This window comes from Gigantopelta aegis, chromosome 11, assembly GCF_016097555.1.
Source record: "Gigantopelta aegis isolate Gae_Host chromosome 11, Gae_host_genome, whole genome shotgun sequence".
Classification (NCBI taxonomy): domain Eukaryota; kingdom Metazoa; phylum Mollusca; class Gastropoda; order Neomphalida; family Peltospiridae; genus Gigantopelta; species Gigantopelta aegis.
In genome coordinates this window covers 33,607,230-33,625,274 of record NC_054709.1, presented here as the reverse complement: position 1 = coordinate 33,625,274, position 18,045 = coordinate 33,607,230, and the positions used below count along the sequence as shown (strand labels likewise).

The window sequence follows — 18,045 nt, the reverse complement described above, 5'->3', positions numbered from 1 at the left end:
TACTGGGCTGCGAACCCTGTACCTACCAGCCTTATGTCCCGATGGCTTAACCGAGGCTAGTGGCCATGAACTACCGTCATGTCCCGTCCCCGTATACCTATAGACAAGCTCATACATGTACCCAGCCCTCACAGGACACCAACACACCGACTCCCAGGAAGCCTTTGCAACAAGACAATCGCTTGGTATTCAGGTTTCACCCCTAGCATAGCTCTTTGATGTCATTTCGCTCGTGAATAGTTGCCGCTACGGAATGTAAAAGGGGGGTCAATTTACGCCCATACAAATGGCCAACACGCTTATCAATTTACAATTTTTCAATCGACATTTCTCGTTTTGTTTGTTGCACTAATGTTTGTTTCATTACCTGTTGGCGTTTTACAAGCAACGGTCGGCCGCGATATGGGGACCGGACCATTAGTGAGCCGGTCATTGTAACGGCCATGTTAACATCAAAGCGACAATCCATGTAACTTCTTGTCCGAACTTCAAAGCCAGTATTGTCACAACACCGATGACAGTCCGGGCATGACGGCTTACATTGGGGGGAAAAAGGCTTGGCCGTCCTCGGGACATCTCCGCTGGTCCGTGCCTCGGTTCGTGTTAAGCCACGAGGACGCACATAATGATGCGACCGTTTCGAGTTATTTCCCTTGGGGCCCATTAACCGGCAGTTTAGGTTCACCTGAACGTATGCATTTCAAGTTTCCTGTTTTCAGGGTGTACCGACATGAATATGCGCACCAACACATACGGAATGTTGATTAGCGTGAGAGAGAGAAGGACGGGGTAAAGGGGGGCGGGGAGGGAGGGAGGAGGGGGCGAGAGTTGTGAGAGGAGAGAGAGAGAGCGAAGAAGAGACGATGGCGTGAGGAGGAGGATGAGGCGACGAGAGAGAGAGAGGGTGAGCGTTGAGAGAGTGAGGAGAGAGAGAGAGAGGAGAGACAGGGAGAGAAGAGACGACAGCCAGAGACAGGCAGGGGAAGCGGAACGAGAGAGAGAGAAGAGAGGATGAAAGGGGATGACATAAAGGAAGACAGGAAAGAAGGGCAGAGGAACAAACAAGAAGACAGAAACAGAAGTTTGAGATGAAGGAAATGAAAAAAAATGGAACAAAAAAAAGAAAGAAAAATAAGAGAAAAGACTCTCGGAGGAAGTTAAAAGGTGGAAAGATAAGAACGGAAGTAGAGAAAAGGATCCGAAGAAAAGAGAGGTACCAAAAGAGCGGGGGGGGGGAAAGGAAGAAAAGGGGGGAAGGGGAATAGAAGAGTAAAACAAAAAGGGAAGGGAGCTTAGAAGAAAGAAAAGGTAGGGGTGAAAAAAAAGGTGAGAGAGGACAGAAAGGGGGGGGAGAAAAAAGAATAAAAGAGGGGAAAGAGGAGAGAAAAGAAAGTGAGGAAAGGGGAAAAACACGGGAGGGGGGAAGAGGGAGGGGGAGGAGAAGAAAGGGAGAGAAGAAAGGGGAAAGGGCAGGAAGGGAGAAGGAGGAGAAAGAGAGTGGGGAGAGAGGGAGAAGAGGGTAAGGGTTCTAAAAGGAAAGAGAAGGAAGGAGGAAAAAAGGGAGGGGAAGAAGAGACGCGGAGAGGAGGGAAAGTAAAAAGGGAGGGGAGAGGGAGAAAGAAAAAGGGAAGGGGAATAAAAAGAAAGAAAAGAAAGGAAAAAGGGAAAAAGAATAAGAGAGGAAAAAGGAATAGAGGGAGGGAAAAAAGGAAAAGAGGGGAAAGAGGAAAAGAAAGAAGGGAGAAAAAGGGAGAAAAGGGAAAAAAGGGCGAAGGTGAAAAAAAAGAAAAGAGGGGAAAAAAAAAGGAGAGGGGAAAAAAAAGAGGGAAAAGACAAAGAACGGAGGAAGGAAAGCTACAAAAAAAAAAAGAGAAAAGGGGGGAAGAACGAAAGAGGAAGGGGAGAGAAGGAGTGGACAAAGGGGGGAAAAGGGGGGGAAAGGGAAAATGAGAGTAAAAAAAAAAAGGAGGAGGAAAGGGGAAGGAAGGAGAAGGGAGTATGGGGAAAGGGAGAGAAAAAAGAAAAGGGGAGAAGGAGAAAAAAGAAGAGGGCAAAGAGGGGGAAGAAGGAGGGAAAAAGAGGGGAAGGGGAGAGGAAAAGGGGGGACGAAAAGGAGGGAAAGGGGGAGTGAAAGAAAGAGGGGGAGGGAGGGGAATGGGAAAGGGGAAGGAAGAAGAGGGGGGGGGAGGAGAGGAAGGGGGGAGGAAGGAGGGAGAGGAAAGGGGAAGGAAAGGGGGGAGAGACAGGAAGGAGGAAAAACGGGGGAGGAGGGGCAAGGGAAGGGAAGGAGGGGGAAGGAAAAAAAGAAGATGGGGGGAGGAGGAACAAAGAAAGGAGGGACGGGGAGGGGGAAGGAAAGGGGGAGGAGGGCGGGGAGAGGAGAAGGATGAGGCGAGGGGAGAGGAGGGAGGAAGCGGAAGAAGGAAAGAGGGAAGAGAACAAAGAAGGAGAAGGGAGAAGGGGAAAGGGGAGAGGGGACAGGGATGGAAACAGGAAGAGGGGGAGGGAGGGGACGAGTAGAGGGAAAGAGGTGGAGAGGAAAGGAAGGGAAGGGGAAAGATTAAGGAGAAAAAGGAGGAGGGGAAAAGAAGAAACAGGGGGGGAAGAGGTGGCCGGGGGAAGAGGGGGGAAGCAGTAATAGGCAGGGGGTCGGACAAAAGGGGGGAAGGAAAAAAACGTAAGAAAGAATGAAAAGAAAGAAGGGAAAAAGTAAACAAAACAAAAAAGGAAGAGGGGCAACAGAAGGGGAAAACAAAGTACATAAATGAAAAAAGGAAAAGGACAGAAAGGAGGGATAAGAGCACGGGGAAAATTAGGGGGGAGAGGGGGGGGGGGGGACAGAGAAAGGGGGAAAAGAAAGGGGAGGAAGCAGAAAAAGGGAAGGAGGAAAAAACGAGGGACTGAAAAAAAGGGTGAGGAGGACGTCGAAGCAGGGGACGGAGGGATGGAAGGGAGGAGACCAGAAAGAGAAAAATGAGGGAAGGAAAAGAAAAGAAAGAAAAAAGACAAGGGGTAGGCCAAAGGAAAGAGAAGAAAAAAAAATACGGCAATGAGAGGGAGACAAGGAAAAGAAAGTATGAAGAGGGAAAACAAAAAAGGAAAAATTGGAGTAAGCATGAAAAAAAAACCAGGAAGGAAGGAAAGAAGGGGAAAGAAAAAAAGAAAGGTGGATGGGCAAACGAAAGACATACAAAACAAACGAGTTGAAGGAAGAAAGGGATGAAGGGGGGAAGAAAGATAAGTTAAGGGGGCTAGGGAACGGGGGGGAAGAAAGACGGGGGGGCAAAGTCAGGGCTAGAGAAAAGGGAAAGAATGGGGCGAGCTAAGGGAAAAGGTGAGGGCGACCAAAAAACGGGGAAGGGGGGAAAATTAGGGAGGATAACCATCTAAAACCGGGGGGGCGGCGGGGAGGAGGAAAAAAAAGGGCAAGAAAAGGGCAAGATGCAGGCTACAATACAAGGCAAGTACGGAAAGAACGATGGTTGCAGGGGCTAAAGGCGAGAGACCCAAGGAAAGGAGGGGAATGGAGAGCCATGCCCAGAGATGGGGGCCCAAGGGAAGGAAGGGGAAACAAGCAGCGCCTGGGAGGCCCGAAGCAGGGGCCAACAATAGATATAACGATGAATTGGGCAAAGTAAATATTATGAATAGTGTTAAAAGTCTGGCTGAGAACATAATTTTAAATATAAAATCCAATTAAATATAAAGGTTGTGTGTTTGTGTAGTGTGCGTGCGTGTGTTGTGGTGCGTGCGTGTGTGTTGTGTGTGCGTGTGAGAGAGATAGATAAAGATATATATATATATAGATAGGGGGAGAGAGAGAGAGAGAGAGAGGAGAAGAGAGAGAGAGAGAGAGAAAGTGTGTGGGTGTGTGTGTGGTGTGTGTGCGTGGTGTGTGTGTGATATAAACAGAGTGTGCGTGTGAGAGAGAGAGGCGAGATAGATAGCCAGACAGAGAGAGAGAGAGATGGAGAGAGAGAGGAGAGAGAGAGAGAGAGAGACAGAGAGAAAGAGGAGAAGGGACAGAGAGAGAAAAAAGGAGAGACAGCAGAGAGACAGAGAGTGTGTGTGTGTGTTATGTATGTGTGTTTATGTTTGTGTGTGTATGTGTGTGTGTGCGTCTCTCTCTCTCTCTCTCTCTCTCTCTCTCTCTCTCTCTCTCTCTCTCTCTCTCTCTCTCTCCTCTCGCTCTCTCCACTCTCTCTCTCTCTCTCTCTCTCTCTCTCTCTCTCTCTCTGTGTGTGTGTGTTTTTTACAGATAGCCATCAAATTGTATAAACTAAATCTCAGTTTTAATACAGGGATGAAGACGCTATTTTACCTGAATTATGACTAGTAATCGAAAACGTAATACACAGAGACTAAAGGTAGAACTGTCAGTGTAACTGCTTTACCTCGATCCATTCCCGTCGTTGGGTCCAGTGGGCTATTTCTCGTTCCAGCCAGTGCACCGCGACTGGTATATCGAAGGTTGTGGTATGTTCTATCCTGTCTGTGTGGGAAAGTGCATATAAAAGATATCTTGCTGCATAAGAAAAAAAAAAGTAGGGTTTTCCTCTGATGACTACGAGACATAATTATCAAATGTTTGACATCCAATAGCCGATGATTAATTAATAAATGTGATCTAGTGGTGTCGTTAAACAAAACAAAGTTCAAACTTACCTTCGCTGTTCCATCAGTTGCCGTCATCCTCGTCACAGGAAGGGAATTTTAAAGTAGGAAATTCCCTAGTCGCATACCCTAGTTTCAACTCGTAAAATAGGACACTAAGTTTGATTAATTTACAAACCGGTAACACATTTGGATAACGCTACAACAGAGTGAAATAAGAGTTTGTGACATTAAAACGGTGAAATACCCTTTAAAATAGATTAAAACTCGACTCCAAAACCGTTACTTTTCAGACGCACGTGTGTTTTTAAAAAATATGAAAAAAACAAACATTTTATGGTGTTAGAAACACCAGAATGACGAAAAACAATAAAATATATGTACTGTTTGATTTTAGTGATAAAAAACGGCTCTATTAGTGAATAATATGACCAGGGTCTGTTCCTATAACAACAAACGTGGTTTTAGTTGTTGTTTTTATTTATTATTATTATTATTATTATTATTATTATTATTATTTTTACTGAAACTTTTAGGGGTTATAAAGAAAGACAAAAGGGGACAGATTAGGAAAAATATTATATGAGCTGAGTTTAGGATTTAGTATGGTTGTTGTGAATTGTAACTTCGTTTAATATAGAATTTTGAAGTAAACATATTATATAATGGGAATCTTAGAGGTGCCATTTTGACCAAGGAAATAGGCTATTTGTATTCCGTTCTACCACCACCCCCCACCCCCCCCCCCCCACCCCCCACCCCCTGTAACCTCACCGTGGTGCAGGGGTGTAACATTCTCTTTGAGAATGGCCAATACAGAACAATTGAAATTTTGAGTAAAAGTCAGTATCTATCTGTGATATTTGTATTTTTACACTGTTTTTTTTAAAATTTAAATCTTGATTTTTTATATTAATGTTGATCATCACTGTATTTGTTTGCATTACCATAGTTTGACACCCGATAGCCGATGTATTTTTTTGTGCTGGGGTGTCGTTAAATATTCATCCATTCATTCATTCATTCATTCATTCCGTTCCATCCTTCTACAAAAATGTTTGCGGTTTTTGGAAATAATCTCAGTTTCGTTTCTCGTAAGAAGAACATTAAAAGTGTTTTTGGAAGTAATTTCTTTTTAAAAACTATTTTGGTGTCAAATTAAAAAAAAAAACGACATTCGGCTCACAAATAAATAACTTGTAGTAGCATGAAAAAATACTTTCTCTGTGGGAAGGATTACAGAATTTATAAAAAAAAAAAAAAAAAAAAAAAAAAAAAATGCTTTGCTCTTATCTTCATAACATGCGTCATCTACAACAACAACAACTCATCGCCCACCCCTTGGTCCGCGCAGGACCATTAATTAATTTACACTCGTCACCGGCAAACAGGACCGTTCTCGCGTCATAAAGCTGCAAATGAAATATTATTTTTACACCATAGCCTTTCTTTCGTAGCTTCATAAACGTGCACCAATTAATGGCATTTTCTGTTAAAACAACACATATCGCAGACACGCCGGTGCCAGGAACCAGTAGGGGGGCGGCCTGGGTAGCAGTCTTTGCAATAACAGTTCGTCAGCGTGGGTCGATTTCTCGTTGGTCGGACATCCGACAAATTTGTTAATGTGCTCGGATCAGGACGGGACATTATCGCCGATATTTCAGTTCAAAGGAAACAATCGTGATTTTAATCGAGTTTAATAGTCCCCGGTACGGAGGCGAAACCGATTATTGAGAACTCTTGTTTGCGAAATCAAGGAAACAAAGACACGTTGGCATCTCGCAGTAACTTAGTTCATCTGTCGACCAAACGGGAATTAGGTGTGTAGAAAGATTAAATTGACAGAGCCATAGACTGTTTTAACCACTAAGGCATATTTTTCACTATTAAAGACGTTTTCATAACTTAAATCATACATTACTTAGATTTTATCGTTTAGATTATCCATTTCGGTATATTCGAAGTGTTTATAGTCATCCTGGTGTGATTAATATAACAAAATGCATATATATATATATATATATATATATATATATATATATATTAAAACACACATGCGTCTGAGAAGTAACGGTTACGAAGTCGAGTTCTAGTCTGTTTGTAAGGTTATTTCACCGTTTCAACTCCAACACACTCTGGTTTTACTCTATTGTAACTTTATCCGGATGCGTCACAGGCGTGTAGATGAACCAAACTTAAGAGTCCTGGGCCCATATTTTCGAAGCTATCTTAGCCTACGAAATCGTGAAATCATCGTAAGCTATGACGTCACTATGGCATCCGCTGTAGTGACGTCACAACCTACGACGGTTTTACGATTTCGTAGCGCTAAGATGGCTTCGAAAATAGGGCCCCAGGGCCGTAGCTAGCAGGGGGAGGGGGAAGGAACTCCGGAACTTTTTTAATAGAAACATAAAGAAAATTCTCTTCTTGACAGGTTAAGGAGTTTTAGACTATTAACTACTCAGTCCCCCCCCCCCCCCCCCCCTCCCCCCCCCCCCCCCCCCCAAACAAAAACTCCTAGCTACGGCCCTGGGCCCTGTTCCACGAAGCGATCTTAGCCCTAAGATCACCTTAAGTGCATAGCACTAAGATCGCTTCTTGGAACGGGGCCCTGGAGTCCATTTTTTATAGGTTGAAACTAGGGTCTGCGATTCGAACGATTTGAACGATTTGAACCTGGAAACCGTTATTGCAGACATGTAGTTCACTGGTTTGATAACGACATCACTAGGACACATTGATTTATTAAGCATCGGCTATTGGATGTTAAACATTTGGTAAATCTGACTCGTAGTCATCATTACATTTTGTTCTAATGCACCAATGAATCTGGTGAAAGACTTCGCTTGATTCGCGTTCGGTCTAGGATCGATCGCCGTCGGAGAGCCATTGGGCTATTTATCGCTACAGCCAATGCACTATGACTGGTATATCAAAAGTCGTGGTATGTGCTATCATGTCTTTGGGAAAGTGCATATAAAAGATCCTTGCTGCTAATGGAAAAATGTTGGAGGTTTCCTATGATGACTACGAGTCAGAATTACCAAATGTTTGACACCCAATAGCCGATGATTAATTAATTGATGTGCTCTACTGGTGTCGTTAAACAAAACAAACTTTAACTTTTCGATTAGCAGCAAGGGAACTTTTATATGCATCTTCTCACAGACACGATAGTACATACCTTTGTTACACAAGGTTTGGAACGAGATATAGCCCAAATGGCCCGTCAGCGGGGATCCATCCTAGACCGACCGCGCGTATCAGGCGAGCGCTGTATAACTGACTTACGCCCCGCCCCCTTTTGAGGTTCAAGTCGCTTTAACAGTTACACAGGTACTGTTATTATGGTTATGCATACTTTTTAAAAATCGATTTATCTTGATTATAAGACAACCTGATTTCTACAAAAGCAACAAACACACAAACAAAACAACTAAATGTCGTTACTCCTGTAAGCAAGGGCAACGTTTGCCTGACCTTGATGTGTTGGCGACCAGACCCTTCAACCGTATTATCTCAAAACTATATAATTCCTGACCTCTCCCAACCCAGCACACTAATCCCCCTGATCCCTCCGTCATTTACCTGAGGTCACGTGACGTCCATGTATCTTCCTCACTCATCTTGGCCTGGGAATCCACCCAATGACTAAACCGCTGAGACATAAACGTCACAACATAAAGTCAAGCATACACTGTCGGCGTTTGCACACAGGGCCTTGCCAGCTTAACAAGTGAATATTTAATTGCGGTATGATATATGTTGTATATGTATATGTATATGTATATATTCGGTGTGGAGGTAAATATATATGTTATTATTCGTGTATTCACGAACCGAAGTTAAACTATGCTTACAGTTTTGTAGTAGGCTTAGTTAATGCTTTCTCTGTAGTGTCATTGTTTTTTGCTTCGTTTATTGCGACTGGCTTCGATATCAAGGCCTGTAGGTACTGGGTTCGCATCCCTATACCAGCTCGGGGTGGGGGTATAGCTCAGTCGCTCGAAGTGCTTATATCGCGGGATCGAACCACCTCGGTGGATCCATTCAACTCATTTTTTTTTTTTTATCGTTCCAACCAGTGCATCAGAACTAGTAAAAAAACATGGTATACGCTTTCTTGTCTCTGGGAAAATTCATATACAAGATCCCTTGCTGCTAATGAAAACAATGTAGCTGATTTCTTCTAATGACTATGTGTCAGAATGACGAAATGTTTGACATCCAATAGCCGATGATTAATTAATCAATGTGCTCTAGTGGTATCGTTAAACAAAACAAACTATTGACGCAAACCGACGATAATCATGATGGTAATTGCTGTAGAATTGAAAATATATACAATGTCCGTCTATCACTAGCAAGGGATAACAATTAAAGGTACATGGCGGTGATGATGGTGATGGTAATGATGTTGTTGTTGATGATGACGATGACGATGATAATGATGGTGGTGATAATGATGATGGTGGTGGTGTTGACGGCGATGATGATGATAATGGTGATGCTGATGGCTGTGGTGGCGATGGTGGTGATGGTGATGATGACGATGACGATGACGACGATGATGATGGCGATGATGATGATGATGATGATGATGATGATGATGATGATGGTGACGGAATAATAAAATTAATATTAACTGTTGCTGTTGTTATTGTTACGATGTTAATATTTATGACAACTTTGAACACAATAACGATTTACGCATATAACATAAACAAAATAAAACAACAAACAAATAAAACATAACATAATCCTGATTTTCACAAATCATTGTATCAAAGTTGAACACTGAGAAAACTAAACTACACCTTGGAACTACACGTAGTTTTGTAGTCGGAGACCTCAAGTTGTAACGAGCGTATCCATATTTGTTTTTTCTCGTCTGAATCAGTTGAGAGTCTACTCATTCCAAACATTCTGCAACCCTTCTCAACTCATTGCCTGTCCATTTAGCAAATACATCAACCCAACACCTACCAGGATCCCGTTGTTTATGTGGCCTGCGCCCTAGAAGTATGTCCGCCATTTGTTTTCATATTGAAAGGTACTCAGCGATACATTCTTCAAGACAACAGCTTCCAGATTTTGTTGTGGAAGATGTCAGTACGCGAAGAACCGAAGATTGTGTTGTCTGGACATTTCGCAACTATCCCCGGTTATCGGTTTTCTATTTGACAAAAGATTTTGATTTAGCGAGACAAAGAGGAAGTGACGTCTTGTCGGTGCACGTGCGTAAACACGAAATTTGAGAGCGAAACTCCAGATCTGTATCTCTGTATAGATCATCAGCGGTTGTATATTAAATGTGTTTCCGATCGTTCTAGTGTTCGTACTATTTCAAAATTTATTTTATTTTCATGTTGTTGTTTTTGTTCGTACGAACGACATAATTAGTATTACAAATAAAGTTAGGGTAACTACAAACATTAGGACGACCATAAACACGTTGAATATACAGAAACTGATATTCTCAACAAGAATATGCATTAATATTTAATTCTAGTATTTATTAAATTTTATTAGTACGAAACATTTCACAGAAAAAGTTAGTTTGTTTTATTTAACGACACCACTAGTGCACATCGGTTATTGGATATCAAACATTTGGTAATTCTGACTCGTAGTCATGTTTCCTGATGCAGTAAGGAATCTTTTATATATTATGTTCCTTCCCAAAGACGGGAAAACACATACCACGGAATTTTGACCAGTTGTTGTGTACTGGTCGGAACGAGAAAAAAATGGATCCATCGAAGTGGTTCGAGCGTTCCACCGACGGGGCTAAACCCAGCCCATAACATTTTACAGAGGGAGAAATCTCTGGACACACTCTCTTTAAAATAATACTTTCTATTGTATAATTGGATAAAACTATAAACTTCAGAAAGATCTGAATTATTAGGACTATGCGCTTATTGACCTGGTATAGTCATGTGATAAAGCTCTCGCTTGGTGTGCGGTCGGTTTGAGATCGATCCCCATCGGTGGACCCACTGGACTATTTCTCGTTCCAGCCAGTGCACCACGACTGGTGTATCAAACGCCGTGGTATGTGCTATCCTGTCTGTGGTATGGTGCATATAAAAGATCCATTGCTACTAATGGAAAAACAAATGTAGCGGGTTTCCTCTCTAAGACTAAATGTAAAAATTACCAAATGTTTGACATTTATAATCAATCTGCTCTAGTGGTGTCGTTAAACAAACAAAAAAACTTTAACTTTTAAATTATTATCATGTTCTCTTTACTATGCAGATCTCTGGTTTGCACTTACTAACTATTCAATATTAGTTTTCGCTTAGGCCCATGTAAAACGAAACCCAAACCCCAAGACATTTACATGAACCCAAGCATTCCAACTGAAGGAACAGTTGGTTATAAAGTGTTATGATCGATCGTCACATCGAATCATATAATCAATTCCATCATCAACACTATAAGAACAATTAAAGTTAAAATGTTTATCGACTATCGATTATGGATTTTTATAATCGGTCATCACATCGGAAGAGGTCATCCTATCGATTTTCGATTATAATTGATCATCAGACAAGTGTAGATTGAAAGTCCATTAAAGGCGCACTGTCCTAACTTACACAGTATATATACTGAACAAAAAAAGAAATTTCCGATTTGTACATATAGTATTTGTTGTGTTAAGGAATTCATTGTGTAATGAAATTATATAGGTAGTATTAGCCTTGAGCTGTATTGTCAGGATTCATGAATTTTATCGATTATTTTTGCACTGTTAATCGTCGACAACGTGAAATTCAATTTGCACGTGCATGCATGGTTCGACATGTCCCGTGTAGTATTCGGTCAATTTGTTTTACTTGTCTTACTGACATTGTTGTCAAGTGAACGAAAACGCTTCAAAATTAAAAAAGAAAATTAACGTTTTTTACATTGTAGCATTTTTAGTGTGCCAAGAATACCCAATAATTTACGCGAACGGGCGACTGGCATGCTTGATGCTGGCATGTCGACAGAAAACGTTGCATGGCATGTTGGGAGTTCTAGTCGAGCGATACGAAATCTTCGCGTAAGATTTCGAACGACAGGAAGCACCAACGACTTGCCACGTCGTGGACGTCCACGTGTTACAACGCGTGGTCAAGACCGCTATATCATGAACACGCATTTGCGCAATCGATTCCAAATTGCCACTGCTACTGCTGCTAACACACCTGGGCTTCATAATAACCGAATCAGTGGGCAAACTGTTCGTAATCGTCTGCGGGAGAACGGTTTACATGCACGACGTCCTTACGTCGGATGCGTTTTAACGCAACGTCATCGTCTAAATCGTCTTAATTGGGCACGTGTACACACTCGTTGGATATGGCGACGCTGGAATACCGTTCTTTTTTTCGGATGAATCCAGATTTTCTTTACAACGTGGTGATGGCAGGGTGCGCGTCTACCGTAGGAGAAATGAACGCTATGCTGACTGTTGTGTTCTTGAACGAGATCGTTTCGGGGGTGGGGGTTGTGTCTTGGTCTGGGAAGCCATTGCCCATGGTTATCGTTCACCACTAGTCGTCATTGATGGCAATTTAAATGCTCAACGTTACCGCGATGCCATTCTCGCTCATCATGTCATTCCTCTGTTCCATAACAACGCCAACATCTCGATTTTTCAGCATAATAATGCCACCTCTCACACAGCTAGAGACACTGTAGATTTTCTTAGAACAAACAACATTGATTTCATTGATGACTGGCCCGCTAAAAGTCCTGATCGCTACCCCATCGAGCATGTCTGGGATAGTCTGGACAGACGATAGTCAACGAACTTCGTCAAGCGCTCATTCAGGAATGGAACAATATTCCACAGGCAGAAATCAACACTTTAGTCAATTCTATGCACATGCGATGCACTGCAGTGGTCAATTCAAGAGGTGGTCATACCCGTTATTAAGTGGGTTTTTTTTTAACCCTTACCACACTTAGTCAAAATTTCTCCCAGTTTCTGTTAACCTATGGCCATGATTTTTGCACCAAACGACGCATCATGGAACACTCTTTACACGCATATATAACAATTATTCCCCCGGTTTGTTTTCATCAAGTTATGTTCAAGCAAAGTTAGCGGAAGTTTCTTATTTTGTTCAGTATATATTAGTATATAGTACGTAGACTCTAGCGACCTGATTGCTTTTCATATAGCCTGTCATGACTCGGGCCTTTTTGGAAAAATGTTTTAGCTGCCAAGCGTAACATACCTTGCAGATAAAAAAAATACTAAAGTGTGAAAGACGCTGAACGTGATTTCATTGGTCTCGCTTTGCCCATATCAGAGGCGCGAACATGTATATAAGTCTTCGCTGTTGTTGTCGTAATATGACAGTTTTACGACGCTTGCCATAAAACGTTCTCTCAACTTCCGCCTGAAGGCCCTCGGTCGACTGGCGATTGCACGTTCGCTGGCACATGCTGACGGGACTTCAAGCCACACGTCATTCAGGAGGAACACTTGATGAAAACCCAGACATTTACTAATCCGACAAAGATTATTCCAGTATCAAAACTATATCTATAAAAAGAGGGGAACCTATAAAATTGTTTTACAACTGAGATCACGAATGCTTGGGGAGAGCGGCGAGGACACCTCACCATATAACTGAATCAGTCCACTAGTCAACCTACAACATCAATGAATCTTATACGTTTCACCACCACTCCAGACGGCGGCTCGCGGGCTTATCATCTACCATTTTCATATCATTCATATCATCCTAAATACTGGCCCACCTGTGTTACATGGATAACCTGGGGGGGGGGGCGGGATGGGGGGGGGGGGACGCCGTGGTAGGGTGCATATTTGGGTGCGGTAGGGCGTTGGCGGTTTTGGCCGATAGGGAAGCCTGGTAGGAGGCCTCCCCCCCCCGGAACGCCCCCCCGTGGAAATCCGGACTTACCATAGTGGGCCTCCCGCCTGTTTGATCGCCTGACTGCCGGTGGCGCGGTGCTCCCCGCTTTACGAATCCTTTATCCTCCAGGGCCTAATTAATAAAATAAAAATATATATATATATATAAATATTATTAGTAATTAATTAATTATATTATATAATTATTTAGATTTGCCCGATCGAAATTTTAAGTAAGTGCACCTACTAATTATATATTAAAATAATAGAAAGATATAAGGCTTTTATTTACGGTGCTATTATAAATATACGAGTGATAATATATAAATATGATAGATCCCTAATTATAACTGAAAGTTTGTAAGTGGTCATACCACAATATTTAAAAATTACCCCATGCATTTTTATAATTACTCCTCCCCCCCCACCCCCCTCCCGCCCCGGAATCGACAACTGGCGATGTCAGAGGCTGAATCCGGGGTGGGCGTGCCTGAACCCTCGTGGATAGGGGCACGTAAATACAGTTACCCATACCCATACAACTGAGAAACCGGCCTCGGTGGCGCAGTGGTTAAGCCATCGGACTACAGGCTGGTAGGTACAGGGTTCGCAGCCCGGTACCGGCTCCAACCCAGAGCGAGTTCTTAAAGGGACACGCCCTAGTTACGGCTAGTTGTTAACCATTACGGCGTTGTTTTTCGCTATTAAACCCATTTTTTTCACAAATAAAATTGCACCTTACTTACATTTTATTATTTAGAATACACATTTCCATTCACCTGAAGTGCATTTTGGTAATCCTGGTAATCCTGATGTTTGTAAAACCACGAAATGCATTTTTTTTATTTCTTAAAATGCCGCACGCACTCGAGAAAAAAACCGTTAAGCAAGCGAGGTCCAATCTATTTTTAGAGGGAATCTTCCTCTGTAAACGTCACAGACGTTGGTATACCACGTGACCGTTATCATTTTGGTTCGGTTTGTTTTCTAGTGCACGGTTAGCGCAATCAACATCCGATTTGTTGTCGTTTGCTTGTTGTTCATTTGTGAGATATTTCTTCACAGTTCGTGAACATTTTCAGTAATAATAAAGTTCAGACAAGTAAGTGTCTCAATACAAAACGTTACAAACCCTTAAAACCAATAATTTTGCTAAGTCTTACGATATCTGGAGAGGGGATACAACCAGGACAGAACAGTTGGAACATGTCTAGGAGAGGTGAAAGGAACGCACCCCAAGTCTGTGAAATGTGTCGTGACGTAGGCATTGTTGTGCTTCGAGCGACATCTACCGGTGACATCAGAATACTAACTTTCAAAATTATTTCAAGCAATTGGGACATGGGGATTCCCATGGTATTTATCGATATAAAACCTGCTTTTTCACTCCATTTGATAAAAACGTGATCTAAGTGTGTTACAGGTTTGTAGATTAACCAAATTATAATTTATTTTCGCTGGATGGAACTAGGGTGTGCGGCTTTAAGGGCTCAATGGGTAGGTGTAAGGCCACTACACCCTCTTCTCTCTCACTAACCATCTAACAACTAACCCACTGTCTGGACAGACAGCCCAGATAGCTGAGGTGTGTGCCCAGGGCAGCGTGCTTAAACCTTAATTGGATATAAGCATGAAAATAAGTTGAAATGAATTATATCTCCCCAGTCTCAGTCTCATTATTATTATTACCAGATATTTTTTCCGTATCGTCATTATCATATATTAGGAATGAAAAATACACTATTTTTATTCCTAATATATGATACTGACAATACCGAAATACACGAGGGTAATAATCTCTTTGTCATATAAGCTGAAGCTTAATACAACGTGTTTTTAAAACTGTACAAGAAACTTTAATTCCAGTCAGCCATTACTAGATATTCAAATATGTGACGCGGTGTCTTTTTGAATGGAAATGACGTCAAACTCGAATGATGTCATTTTGGATGTCCTAACATTAAAATAAACTAGTTTCTTTTTTGTTTTCTGAACGCTGGACATCTTTCAGTGTAAAATTGCTATTGAAATGGTTTTATATGATGACTATAAATGCATACGTCAATTATGGAGTGTCACCCAAATACGTGTGCTTCAATGTCAATAAACCTAGTGCCGTGAGCTCGACTAATTTACATCTAACTTGTTAAGTTATCAAATTCTTAAAGTATGTGATCTGAAATACATCACATACTTTGACTGCACTGAAAATGTAAGATATTATATGATAAATAAATAAATAAATAACTTATTAATAATATTATTATAAATTAGTATTATTTCTTTTTTAATATACTTACAATCTATCGCTTGATATTCATCTTTACTGGCAAATAAACTGTTCTCTATTGCTTCGAAATTGTGTGTGTGTGTGTGTATATATATATTGCATTTACAAGAAGTAAAACTAGAAACCATAAAATATGTATAGAATGAATGAATGAATGAATGAATGAATGAATGAATGTTTAACGACACCCCAGTACGACAAATACATCGACTATTGGGTGCCAAACTATGGTAATGCAAATAAAGTGATGATCAACATCAATATAAAATATAAGATTTAAATACAAACACAGTGTAAAGGACTGTGCAAAAAAAAAATATATCACAAATAGATAAAATTAAAATTTACAATAAAAGTCAGTATCACGTAGAAACTGTAATATAAGTTCTGGATGGAATCGAAATGATTCCATCACATTTCTCTGACCAAATATATCTTGTCGAGTTTCTTTAAGATGTTTACACTCCACCAAAATGTGGCGCACCGTCAGAGTACAACGACAGTGCTCACATTGAGGTAGAGGATCTATAAATGAATGGGCCAAATATGTATGCGAGCACGACACAAGACTATTTCATCCTTCCTGCACTACCTATAGGAGGACTGCCACTCTCCCAAGACTGACTTGATAGCGTGAATCTTGTTCACAACCGCACCGTCCCAATCATATTACCAAGTCGTAAAAAATATGTATAGATGTTTATATCTATAAAAAAAATATTTGGTGACGCAATAAAATAAGATGGCAATTTTTGACTGTAATTGTAACAATATCCGAGTGGCTTAAATGTAATAACAGTTTTCTGTATCTAAAAGGTTGGTAAAGTTTACTATAGCAGCTACTGCCTGTTTGAAAAAGATCTGCTCTAATGTCATCATAAAGAGGACAGTGAACAAGGACATGTTCTTCAGATTCTACAAAATTAAGACAGTTAAAACAGTTTATTTGTGAATCTCCAGTTTCAAATATAGGTCTCACTACACAGTTCACGTGATATAAAGTTTGATTGGATAGTATGGTGTATTTATCTTTTGGTGTTTTGTTTAGAGTTTATAAGTTACACTGGTTTAGAATGGCGTTTCATTGTGTAAATGACTCCTATTACCAAACTGATTTCAAACCAAGTTTGACAAACTTTTTTAATAAACATTAATGTCTCACTATACAGTTCACTTCCGGGTGAGAGATCATTCATCACGATCCATTATAGTTCATAATTGTGACAGTTGTTATGGTTGACATATGTACTTCTAGGAAATGGTGAAGAATTAAAACAATATGTATGTTTAATGGTAAGTCGTCTGGCTGTATTTTGCCCATGTTATTTTGTAATATTATGCATTGACCTTTTGGGACATGGGTGTATAGCGCGAGAGACAGCCAGAGTGAATCGGTTAATGAACCACCTGTTGGGGCCGGTACTACAGGCAGATGCGATCATACAGCAAAAAAATTGAGACGGAAATGTTCTCAATTTTGGAGTGAAACTAAATGCTTATATAATGTATGTTCGCAATGGTGTATGTTGTGAGTGCCAACGAGAACCCGTGGGAGGTGGGCGGGAGATAATAGATATATAAAACTCATATGACCTCTAAGTCATTTTGCATAGAATGTTATGTATTAAGTATGCAGTACTCTACTGCACCATGGTTGGCTCTCGTTCTCATCTTCATCATTTACATCAATATTTAATAATGTTGGTGCAGTATCTTCATCTTCATCATCATCCAATGATACAGGTGTAGTATTCCTGCAGGTTTCACCCTTGCATTTGGTGCACATAGAAGTGCAAAACATACCAAGTTTCTTACACCCACATGACATGCTCCCACAACCATCGTCTTTGCATCCGCAGGATACCATGTTGAGCAAAGTGTCTGGAGCAACAGCGAGGTCAGTTTCCACTGGTGTGAGTGTATCATCCTGTGATCTCCACCCCCATTTCGTTGGTGGCAAAGGATTTCCCATCCATTCCTGAACCGTGTGATAAGTGCGGTACAAATGCTGCTTTGCTGCAGCACTAGTTGGTGGTAGACCTGCTAGCTGAAATGATGAACTTAGGGAAGTTCGACCAATTGCCCGCTTGTATGCGATGTGGCGGTATTCATCAAGTGATTCAAAGTTGCTGGCCCCATACAGCTTGAGAATATTTTTTTCTCCTGCACTTTTCACCTCGTCATGCGTGCTTCCAGTCTTTGTGAATGTGTCAAACAGTTCATAGTCCTGTTTTTTTGTGGATTATGTCGA

At 41.2% G+C, this 18,045-nt stretch overlaps 1 protein-coding gene across 1 annotated transcript in view; it reads right to left on the bottom strand.

The window, feature by feature from the left end:
- Nucleotides 1–17,766, bottom strand: part of LOC121385146 (homeobox protein abdominal-A homolog) — a 48,462-nt gene extending 30,696 nt beyond the window's left edge. Inside the window, exon 1 of the mRNA XM_041515684.1 lies at nt 17,598–17,766. Within this exon, the coding sequence (XP_041371618.1) occupies nt 17,598–17,766 (169 nt within the window). The remainder of the gene's footprint in view (nt 1–17,597) is intronic.
- Between the last annotated feature and the right edge of the window lie 279 nt (nt 17,767–18,045).